A 12,882-nucleotide genomic window follows, 5' to 3' on the forward strand; every position below is an offset into this window, starting at 1 on the left:
TTATTTAGTTTTACTATCTGTCAATTGTCGTGTAAAGCCCGTTGCATTTTTACTAAATTTTGAGGACAAAGTACCATCTGTGGGTCTATTCTATACTTATCGAACACTAAATTGATAAATAGTATCAAACTTAGGGTAGGTTTGTATCAAAATATTAGCACTTATTGTAACAATTACACGAAGCCGGTTTTTATTGTTGCAATAAGTGCGATATTTTAACAGCAGCAAGATAGGTGCTGTTAAAATATAGCACTTATTGCAACAATAAAAACCAGCTTCGTGTAATTGTTACAATAAGTGCTAATATTTTGATACAAACCTACCCTAAGTTTGATAATATTTTTCACTTTATCACTTTAGCGGTCGATAAGCATAGAATAGACCCACAGATACCAGTCAAAGTTATAAAACACCTGTCAATACCAGAACTACTCTTGGTAACTGTTAGGGCATCAGCCAAGAAAAAAAGTTTTTACCTATTCTAAGATCAATTTACTCAGCATAATTATGTGTATATTTCTCGAAATTCAAATAAATAACTGAGATAACAACCACATTTTGACTGTCCTGATACGTACCATAAAAGATGTTTATAATTTTGATTATCTATCTGTCTATGTTAGCGATGTTAATGAAAAAAAGATTTCTACAATTAATTCAATAAATACAAGTATTAAAGATTTTATGATTATAAAAATAATTCTACACACATTGTTTTACCCACATTTTATTTTTCAGGTAATTTAATGTTTTTAAATGAAGCCACCCTACTTAACAATGTAAAAATGCGCTACAAAAAGGATAAAATATATGTAAGAATTATTTATTGTTTTTTACTAATTATTTTCATCAATGCAATACAATTGAAGTCGTGTGTGAACAAACACAATAATTATAGCTAAACAACTTAAGCACGGACCTGCGCAGAAGCACGCTTACTTTTGTGCGCATATTGGTGTGTAAACGCTGCGTCTGTATGTGAAAAGTCGGTTTTACACGATACAATAGTATATTTACAGTTTTACAATGAATACCCCATTTATAAGTGATGAAAAACAGTATAATTTGAAATATAATATTGTTAAATCGGCAAACGAAGCAACTGACGTACCTATTAGCACCATTCAGAGAGTAATGCGGGAAAACAAAGATTCAATAAATATGACATAACATAAAATTTTTGATCAGTTATTCTTTAATTACACTCCGAATAAATAGAAAAAACGGTTGTGAGCACGATAAAAATCGAAGATTATTATAGGGCAAGTGATTTAGGAATAGACACACATATGGAAAACTTGATAATAAACATTGGTGTGGAGTCGGATGACAGCGATGATTATTATTTTCAGAACAGAACAGTGAATCAGATAAGATGTCATAGTAATGCGGAATTTATATTGTAAATAATCATATTGAAAGTATTTTTAACGAATTGCTACGTATAATATGGGCTGTCGTTTTCGTAACTGACCGAAAACTTGCTAGCCCACCAGAACTAAAAAAATGTCGTGCTTATGTTGTCTAGTTATAATGTGTTTTATCTCCATGTCTGTAATGTAATTGTGTCTTTTAGAACTATATTAATTGATTTTTCTTATAAATCATATTACGTAACAGTATAATCATTGTGCCAATTGCATATCGTCACTGTTCTGGCAGAAGACACTAATTCGAAAAAATGACATTGAGTTAGTTATACCAAAACGTTCCTTATTTCAAACTTTACCGTCTGGAAATCTTCTTAATAAATAAACAGTCTTTATTTTAAAGTCATCCTTTTTACGATTACTCAATAAGCTCACATGGTAGACCATTTCAAACATTTTAACAACTTCAAAGTCAAATTACTCAAAACTAGTATTCTCTAGTTAGTGTGTTCTGCCAGAACAGAGACGATATTATAATGATGGTTTAGTGTACAGATGTTGTATGTTTTGAGAAAATTAAATTTGAAGGATTCGAATGGACAAAATGGACGTAATGTTATGTATTCGAAAAAAACATTATCTTCTTTATAATATATAATATTTTTACAGCATAAAGATATGATACAGAGAGGTGTAAAAGCCGGACATACTATATCCCTGCACTAATCCATATATTATTATATCATGACAAAAGTGTTAAGAGTAAATTATCTCAGTTTGGCGACAATGTTACATGATGTATAAATAATACATAATGTCATCCATCTGTCAAAAGCAATTTCCCGGACAAAGTAGTATAACAAAATAATGATCATAATACCATTTGTTTTCACAATGCAATGCGAGAAAAAAAGATATTGATGCAATGTGAGTAATTTGTTTATTGTTCTTTTTCAGACATATGTAGCTAATATATTGGTAGCGGTAAATCCTTATAAAGAAATACAAAATCTGTATACATCGGTGACTATTAAAAAATACCACGGACAATCTTTAGGCCGTCTTCCTCCACATGTTTTTGCAATCGGTGAGTTCTCAATAATGTTGACACTTTTATTAATATCAATGAATATTTTTCCATATGTAGTCATTTGTTTGTTTTTAATCAGAGTTTCCCAAACTTCGTGCATCATGTCAGTAAAAAATGATATACTTACTTATTGAAAATTTTTATTTGAATAATAATAACTAAAAGCTGAATTTACCTATTATCTTTAAAAAATATTTATATAAAACGACGCATACTGGTAAAAACCTTTTACATATGGAAGTTTTTCCCACTTGAAAAGATAAAATGACACATTCTGGAGGAAAATCATTAAAATGATTGGTACACATGAAGGGGTCAGGTATCTATTTGTATTCATTGCCTCCTTTGAGTAGTCTAGCGCCCTCACTTTGGGAATCTACATTGCAGATATTATATTGAAAATTAATTGTTATATAATGTTAATAAAACATTGTAAGAGCAGAAGTATGTTATGAGATAATTTTACTACGATTGGTCGGTAGCCATTCATTCAAATCATTCTGGATCCTAACTTCATTGCTTGAAAAACAACACGCAAAGTTGACACAGCCATGGGGATCTAACCTTTAACCCACGTATGAACACTTCTAACCTCTATCCCACTGTCAACAATGATGGTTTGTAGCAAAATTACAAGAATGTAAATTTAACGAGTCGTCATTATTGAAGAATAGTTTAAATAAAATAATGAATAAATTCTCTTAGTCTAGTATAAAATTTTAATTACATGTTTATTTATTCTTACACTTGTAATTGCTTAAGTATGAATTCTCCTATTTTACAATGTTTTTCTTAGCTCGTATTCTTATTTGTCCGGTACAAATCTTGCAATCGATTTTTAACCAACTGCCCGACTAGCTAGACATTTGAAACTTTTAGAATATATCAGAACACGATGCCAATGCATTATTGTAATAATTTTAGCCATCTTTAAGTAGAATTGAATTCATTTTCAGTTAATTCTGTTTTGTATGACAAGTTATTTCGACACCATTATTGGTTGTTAGGGGTCTGGGGTCCTAGTAACTAAATTATTGTGCGTAACGTGCGTTACTATGGAAATCAATATGACATGTCAAGTACAAATTTTTTTGATCGTTTAAGCTAGTCAAGTCAAGTTTATATGGTTCAACAGAATTTAAAAACGTTGTATATAAAAAGTTCTTTTTATCTTGTAATTATTTATTACTTAACACCTGTTTTTTTTAATTAAATCCTCTCTATACATTATGTTAATGATAACAATTTGAAATATTTCATGAATGTACCTACTTATTATTATTTCAGTATAAACAAATTTAATTATTTTTTCAGCTGACAAGGCATTCCGAGACATGAGGTCTTTGAAGCAATCGCAATCCATCATTGTATCTGGAGAATCTGGTGCCGGAAAAACAGAATCAACTAAATATATTCTGAAATATCTTTGTGATCTCTGGGCTGGAGGGGCCGGACCAGTAGAACAGAAAATCTTAGATGGTAAGTTGTTTTTAAAAATTATTCGGATTGGATTATTTTGATTTCATTAATTGAATTGAATTAAATGAATTACTAGCATTTTAACTGGTCTGTCCCTTTCAATGAAAACTCTGACTCCAACATTATTGAAATAATATTCTTTTTCCAGCTAATCCTGTCTTAGAAGCTTTCGGAAATGCAAAGACCACTCGTAATAACAACAGCTCTCGCTTTGGCAAATTCATGGAAGTCCATTTCAGTAGCAAATGGCAAGTGGCTGGAGGTCACATATCGCATTACCTGCTTGAGAAGTCTAGGATTTGCATCCAGGGACCGGAAGAGCGGAACTACCATGTGTTCTATATGCTGTGCGCGGGGGCACCCGCCTCTCTTCGGCAGGCACTCAAAATCACCAAGCCTGATGACTACACGGTGATTATCATACTTACATAATAGATATCATTTTCCTGTTAAATGGTGGATGTAGGTATTCAATGTTAGTAATTTGCATGATGTGAAGCACAAATTTAGACTATCATAAAAAACTATTTGATGATAATTGTCGCTCAAAATAATATATCGTCACCGTACTAATAAAACCTCGTAAATCTGTATGAGAAAAATGTTGAGGGAAAGGAAAAAACGTAATAAAAACAATATTTTAAACACCTCTCTAATCGATGAATCTGCTAACACTGATTGTGAAATACGAGGTTTTAATTCCATGTTTGAAACCACGAGACCTACCAGTTTTTAAAATTTATCAATAGATGGACAGCATACTAGTCTAGAGAACCGAGGTTTTGATATGTTTTAAAATGTTTTTTTGTTTAAATTTTGACGAACAAACTTCATTTTTCCATAATATCGGACTTACGAGGTTTTAATAGTAAGGAGATGATATATGTATCTATAAAGTGAAAATGCTTCATCTAACTTTTTGCCAGATCATTTAAATTCTACAAAACAAAAAATAAAAAGTTTTTTCGATTTTAAATAAATAGTAAGAAAAAAAATACAAACTGGAAACGTAATAATTTTGTCAAATTACCTGGTATATTTTTTTGTGTTTGTTTCCGCCATTACCATTCACTAAAATAAATAATGTAATTATCATTGATAAATCATTACAATGTTTGTTATTGATTAACACTAATCGTCTTGTAGAATAGGTAAATGTAAGTCGTTAGTCGCAATAAATTTCACTTGTATTATTTATCAATAAATCAATAAATTTGTCAGATATTAAGGGGGAAGGTGTTCCATGTCAGCTATTTTCTGGTATTTTCAGAGGTTAAGCCTGAATAGTACGTAAGATTTGTAGAAAAACTATTTATATCATTATGAAGCTTATTCATCGTCAAATATTTATGTAAAACATTTGATAACTACATAAAGTATTTTTATGACGTAAAATAATATTCTTTGAAACCGTGAAACGTGATAATTGAGAACGAAGCCATATTTTTGTGACATTAATAGGCTGTGATGATGACAAATTTTTCCCTTAATTATTATCTCAAACGATTTATTATAGATAGTTGTAATGTTATAAAACATAATGTAGTAAAATATATTCAGTATAATTATAATATTTGCAGTTTCTATTGGTTCTAAATCTAATGGAAGCGAGTGGACATTTTGTTATTTAAATATGCTACAATTATAGACATACGAAATAATATAAAGCTACGTATCAGAAGGTTTATCATTAATCATTGAATAAATGATGAAATATCTTGTTAGTTATAAATTTATAATACTAAATAGAGACCTTTTTAAAACAACTGTTTCCACGAAATATTCGACCATCTTGATATCCGCCAGACCCACCTGCGAATTGGTGTATGATGTATGGAATCTTTAGCTGGTATTATTTTAACTTTATATGACCAAAAAAATACGCCAACACACAAGTATTGTACAAAAATATGTTTATAAAAGTGAATGCTACAAATTGAACACAAAAATAGGCGAAACAAACACAAATTCGAACATATTATTCAAAAGGAAAACATATTTTGACATTTGAGGACAAAACAAAAAAAAATCTGAAGAAATTTGTATTTGCGTCAATTCTACGTTATGTCATACTAAATCATACGTTATAATTTTTAACACTGTTGCAATCTATTTTGCCTAATATTGCAACATAGCAATCAGTTTTCTGTCCCTTTCTATAACTATCTCCCTCTACATTCAAAATAATTATGATTGTAGTAGGTATGTATTTTATAAATTGTGATAGATTTTATTTTATTTCAGTGACATATATCGGGTCGTCCAGTATTGCCATATCTACTAAAATATTATTGAATTGATATTTTAGTAAATAAGAGAATGAAGTTTTTCACCATTTGTATCTACTATTAGTTTTACTATTTTTATTTAATAAATAATACACATGAGGTTTTACGAATTTCACATTTGTTATTAAACATACTTACATAATTTAGAACACCCCAAACACATCGCGAAGTAAAAATATCTATATTTTTTACTTAGCCAAAATTATGAATCAACATAGGTTAGGTACCTACTGATGTTTATATTACAGAAAATTTAACTTTTACTAAATTATGAATTTGCGAGATTATAATAATACAGATGATTTTAAAGAATACTTTCATCAAATAACATAATAATGGATGCCTGTACTTACAAAATATTTTCCAATGTAATTTTTTTTTAAAAAACTAACTTTAATTTCGAAAGTTTAGCCTGGCAATACTATGAACGTCATTTATTTCAGCGGGAATGCGAAATTTTCATCCTCGATTTTTGACATAGGTACCTAACAATATTATCACAATTATTTATATCGATTGTACTTACAAAAAATGCCACGAACTCACTATCCGATGGCTGGAAGTTCCAAAAAAAGACGTAGGAGAAAAGATGGAAATATTAATACATTAAAAACACAAAGGTTTGAAATTATTATTTTATAATTTGACATAATTATACATAGTTGAAAAAACCACATTTCACAGAAAATTTTGGTTCACAATATTTATTTATCTTGCAAAAGGAAGTTTTGCGTATTACTTATTAATACACACAATTAAGTATAATGATCATTTGTACTTATATTATTTTTATATTATGTTTGTACCATGTCTTATTCGAAATTAGTGTGTCTGTGACAAAAATTATAATCTGGTACAATAATTAATAGCAGCTATACATTTTGTTTTCTGTTAACTATCTACTAAACTAATATTTTTGAATGTATTATAGTATTGATATATTGCCGAAGACTATGCCTGAGCATGGAAATCCTCAAAGCATACTACCTGAACCAGAATTTCATCCCACATTTGAACACGAACACGAAGAATTTATTATAGAAAATGAAATTGAAGATTCAAGCCCTAAATTCCGTGTAGAAGGCCGTAGAATTATAGACTTTTCATATTTTTTCCAACAACTTCAATTAATTAGCCACCATGATTCTCCATTTAATTGTAATTTATCACATTTAGAAATTTTTGGGGAAAATCGGGATAACTTTAGTAGTACATTTTTTATTCAATGTAAACTTTGTGGTAAAAAATTAAAATTATATACCACTGAAATGAACAAAAACAAAATGAATCTGTGTGACGCATTTGTATCCAGTATAATCAGTATCGGCAGTGGATTTTCAAATCTGGAAGAAATGTGTTCAGCAATTGACGTACCATCGATTACAGCAAGAACATACAGAAAGAGTCAACAGAAGGTGTACGAGTGGTTTGAAGAAACCAAAAATAAGAGTATGGAAAACGCTGCGAAAGAAGAGCGACAACTTGCAATCGAAAATGGTGACGTCGATTCTTCTGGTATTCCCATGATATCAGTTGTTGCAGACGGCTGTTGGTCGAAACGTTCATACAGATGCAATTATTCCGCAGCATCTGGCGCTGCCACGATCATTGGTCAAAGAACCGGAAAGATTTTGTACATGTCAGTGAAAAATAAATATTGCGATTTGTGCGCCAAAGCTAAAAATAAAAATATCCCTGCTCAACAACATAAATGCTTTTTAAATTATACCGGTCCGTCAGGTGGAATGGAATCTACAGCAATATTAGAAGGCTTTAAAGAATCTATTAATACACATGGATTGATTTATTCAAAATTGATTGCTGATGGAGATTCCAGCACATACAAAAAAATTCTTGATTGTCACCCTTATCCGAATGTAACTGTCGAGAAAGTTGAATGTAAAAACCATTTAATTAGAAATTATTGTGGCAAAATAGAGGCATTAACCAAAGACACAAGATATCCCTTGAATGTAAGAAAAATCATTGCGTCAAGAAAAAGACGTCTGCGGAAAGCCGTCATAGGTGCAATCAAGTATAGAAAACTACAAGATAGTACTTTCGAAGAAAAGGTTATCGCTCTGAAAAAAGATTTATTTAATGGACCGCACCATGTTTTTGGAGACCATACTTCTTGTCTACCATATTTTTGTACAAATGAACCAAATACAGAGGACATGCTTGATGTAAATTATGTACCAGCATTAAAAGAATGCAGTCTATTTTCTCAATTAATGATATATAATTCTCGTTTGGTGCTAAATTCAAAAAGTTTAATTTATAATTTTTCTACTAATATTTCAGAATCTTTTAATAACATGATTGCAAAATTTGTAGGCGGCAAGAGAATTAACTACTCTCAAAGACAATCGTACATGGGACGATGTGCAGCGGCGGTAATCGCATTTAATACAAATAAGTTACATTGCACAATTCAAAAACAAGTTTATAAAAATAGCCCAAAAGCCTTCATAAATCGCTTAGAATCAAGAAGGTTGAAAATAAATAAAAAAAAAATAGGAAAATCTTGGCGAAAACCAATACATACTGTTCCTTTATCTAATCCAGATTATGGAGAGAGTTGCCAAAAACCTGATATGGACAAAAATCAATATCAATTGTTAAAAGAAACTTTTTTGAAAAAACTCAAACTGACAAACTATGAGAGGAGGGATATAGAAAGACGCACCGTATTACAATCTGAATGTGCAGAATGGCTAGAAAGGCGACGAAACCTTCTTACTGCCTCTGTTTTTGGTAAGGTGTGTAAGCGGCGAGAAAATACAAAATTTGGGCCTTTGGTAAAACGTTTATTATATAGCCAATCATTAGCCAACGTGAAAGCGGTAAAATATGGTAAAGAAAATGAATCAATAGCTTTACAACAGCTTAGTGTACAAGAACGGATTAAGATTGAGAGATGTGGATTGTTTATCGATGATGTGTATGATTTTATCGGTGCAACGCCAGATGGCATCAGCGATGATGATACAATTATTGAAATAAAATGTCCTTTCTCAGCTGCTGGAATAAGTGCAGATGAAGCTATTGTACAGAAAAAAATTAAATTTTGGAAAGTAGATAAAGACAGGAATATGGTAATAGATAAAAATCACGATTGGTACTTCCAGATTCAGGGGCAGCTTCATATTACTAAGAAAGATGTCTGTTTATTTGGAGTTTGGACGGGACATAATTTTCCTGTTAAAATAGAATTAATCAAAAAAGACGAGACATTTTGGATTGAAAAGATTGAAAAAAAGATATATCACTTTTATATGAATTGTCTACTGCCAGAAATAGTAGATCCCAGAACCAGTAGATCTATGAATATTAGAGAACCAGAAAGGCTGAATTTCTAAATTTTTATTTTAAATTTTATTATGCTTAATATATTTTCAACAAGTCTATATTACATCACTATTTTATAGTTCATCAAGATATATCTAATTTACTAATATAGTTTACTGTTACGAGACACCCAGAACGAGTGTAATTTTATGAAATTCAAAATAATATGTATACTTACATCTAAATAATGATACCTGCAGATCTTGCTGGCGATTCCACTGTGCCATATTTTGTATAAGCATTCGTCTCTGCAGCCGTGAGTTTTGGTTCCGTGTAAAAAGTACATTTTGTTCTCAAGGTCAAAAACCAAATTGGTTGTGCCAATGGCTTATAACCATTCCTCATAAATGATTATAACTGATATCACCTCATAACTGATCAGTGCCACGCACGAGTTAACTCGCGGGATCTTTTAAACGTCATAACTTCTGAATGAACTGTTTGTGTATATTTTCTTAACAATATTTATCATTTTAGTGTGAAAATATTCACGTTAAACATGTTGATTTGGTAAATTTTCACAAATATTTATCATTCTATTCTTATTTCATATTTTTTAAGGGATTCATTTTATTCCAAAAATAACTGACCTACAAGTACCCACCTGGTAAAAATTGAATTTGGATTGGATGGAATTTCCTAGAAGATTTTCCAACTAAACAACATGACGCTTTCTATATATTATTTACTGTTAGTTTTGAAATTATTGTATTTGAAATAAATAATGTATCAATAATACACATAGAAATCAATAGATATCACAGTTTAAAAATCAGAAAGATCAATGCATATTACCATTGTTTATGTTACAATATAAAACAACATTTATCATTGAACGTAGGTACCAAGAAAAATAGACTTCATTAAAATGTGTCAATATAGTATATACCCGATATAATTATATAAATTATTATATTGTTAATTACTCTGTGGGGTCCATATATACTGCTTCAATTGTAATTTAATTTTACAGTATAATTATTTATGTTAAGTACTTGATTTACTTATTATATGTACAAATGTAATATACTTACCTACTTATTAGGATATATCTTGGTGAATTTTAAAATAAGAGGAAATTAAATGGAGGTCATCGTGTCTAACTAGATGTCTAACTAGACGTTGTTAAGTCTTATATAAATATTTATACATTATTAAATTGTTTTTCTGTTTTTTATTGATGTAAAGACATGGCATGTATTCAAAGTAATAACAAATTAGCTGTGTACTATTTATTTAACTTATATTAAAACCCCAAGATTGATTTCGTCTTACGACATATTTTATTCTTCTAAGTTTTACTATGACATTGTAATATGAACCATGGATATAGTATAGTACTTAAAAAAATCAAAACTGGTAATATATTATTTCAATATTTAATTGTCAATTTTCATTTGAAGTCAGCATTTAATTACTGGTATAACACATAATTATTAACTGATATCTACAACTTCAGATGGACAAATTAATTGATATATCATATTATCAGTTTTCATTTCCTTTCAACAATGTATTCATTCTAGCAGCTATTTTAAATATCTTACTAGTTTTTATGTCATGGCACCTTACAAAGGCTCCGAGCAACCGTATACTGAGCTTCGAGAACAGATGTTTACGACGGATACTGGGTGTGCGGTAATTTTAGAAGTAACGGGAGATAAAAGAACGCACCAAATAGCCTCGCATCACGTTGAGAGTGAATACGCAACTTTGTACCTGGCCCGGCCACGTGCTGCGAGTGCCTGAAGAGAATCCCAATCTGGTTTACCTGTTCTTCAAGCCAACCGGATTCCGGCGTCCTGGATGGCCGCTAAATACTATCTATATAGCATATCTGGCGGAGTTACGGGCTGCTAGTATGACCTGGAACGATGCAAAAAAACTAGAGTGACAGAGATTCTTGGAGGCGCCGCATTGTATCCATATGCTGCAACTAAGATGCAGATATAGCCGAAGAGAAGAATTAATATACAGCATCTAGAAAACTTAAAGTCTTTGAAATGGTGTTAGAAAGACAATGTTTCTAATATCAAAGTGATATTGAGGATGAAAAAGAAAAGACTTGGAGAGTAAGCTCTACCAAATGACATACCTGATATGATACAAGTAACTGATATGCAAAATTATATTATATTTTATAATATTATGAATCAATTTAGCAACTTTTATATCATTATCGATAATAAATTTAGTGCAAAAATGTAATTATAAAATTGTTTTATTTTTTAAATATGTATGCGAGATAGATATAGCTATAGGTTACAAACATTAGTCACTTTATATTTACCTTTTGTAATTGTACTATTAAATCTATAAAATGGGTATATATGCTTGATGGTCTACGTCATAAATAATATTATATGAATCACGCCATGTTCGAATCCTACGCCGAAAGTCGGATTTATTTCATTATTAATTAAAAGATTTATTTCATTCCATCTTATTCATATGAAACCGTCGACAAGCAAAGATCTCGGTAGACATTTTCTCCATCTGCAAAAAACATAACATATGAACTGTTAATAGTGTGATTTTTAATCTTTTATAGTGTGCGACTGTTTGAAGAATGGTAATTAAAACGGATTAGTGATAATACAAAGCATCAAAAAAGATTGATTAACTAAAATAAAGTAATCAGGTAGGTAACATGTTTAATAACAACTAGAACGCCTTAGATTATATCAAACAAATAAATATGAAATCACAGGCATTCTCGCAATAACCTCTAAACTAACCACGCAACTAACCTCAAAAAAAGTAGTCGGAATTATGAAACATTGAAAGTATGTGTAGACTAAGAAAACAATAAATTAACACTTGAATAATATATGCAAAACACACAGAATACTACCACAGTAATAAATAACATAATATTGTACTTACAGATAGTGTTTCTTATTCCTGATATAAAACACAATTCCTTCGTTAGGTATCTTGCAATTTGCTATCAACATAATCTGACAGCAGAGAGTTTTTTCTATTAGTCTATGGCCAAAAATACGGATTTACTTGGCCGGCTAAAAAAAAGATTTTAATATAGCAAGAACATTTTGAATATGCGACAAATAAATAAAAGTATATATAATATAGTTGTTAAAAAAATCTGTGTACATTATAAAATATATTTAATATTATAAATACATATATTTTTTAAATTCATGTTATAATTTGTAAACGACGAAGCACGTCAGCTAATACGCATAGTAAATGTTTAAACTTTGGTAATCAAATTCGAATGTGACAGAAAGAGAAAGAAAAACTTTTTAATCATATTAGCATGCGTAAAAGAGATGTAACATAA

At 30.2% G+C, this 12,882-nt stretch overlaps 1 protein-coding gene and 1 long non-coding RNA gene across 4 annotated transcripts in view; one reads left to right on the forward strand and one right to left on the reverse strand.

The window, feature by feature from the left end:
- Positions 1-12,882, forward strand: part of jar (Myosin heavy chain 95F jaguar) — a 109,374-nt gene that overhangs the window by 65,783 nt on the left and 30,709 nt on the right. For all 3 annotated transcript variants that reach the window (XM_085952824.1, XM_085952831.1, XM_085952838.1), the window contains exons 3-6: positions 739-812; positions 2,328-2,457; positions 3,775-3,939; positions 4,088-4,350. In XM_085952824.1, the coding sequence (XP_085808950.1) occupies positions 739-812; positions 2,328-2,457; positions 3,775-3,939; positions 4,088-4,350 (632 nt within the window). The remainder of the gene's footprint in view (positions 1-738; positions 813-2,327; positions 2,458-3,774; positions 3,940-4,087; positions 4,351-12,882) is intronic.
- LOC147079045 (uncharacterized) lies at positions 10,839-12,530 on the reverse strand. Its single transcript, XR_015071372.1, has 3 exons — positions 12,465-12,530; positions 11,869-12,074; positions 10,839-11,444 (listed from the first exon to the last, which is right to left on the reverse strand). It is a non-coding gene; the product is annotated as an uncharacterized LOC147079045 (long non-coding RNA).

The sequence above is a fragment of the Rhyacophila brunnea genome, unplaced genomic scaffold, assembly GCF_057557595.1.
Source record: "Rhyacophila brunnea isolate RB1 unplaced genomic scaffold, BYU_Rbru_1.0 scaffold_10, whole genome shotgun sequence".
NCBI classification, from domain to species: Eukaryota; Metazoa; Arthropoda; class Insecta; order Trichoptera; family Rhyacophilidae; genus Rhyacophila; species Rhyacophila brunnea.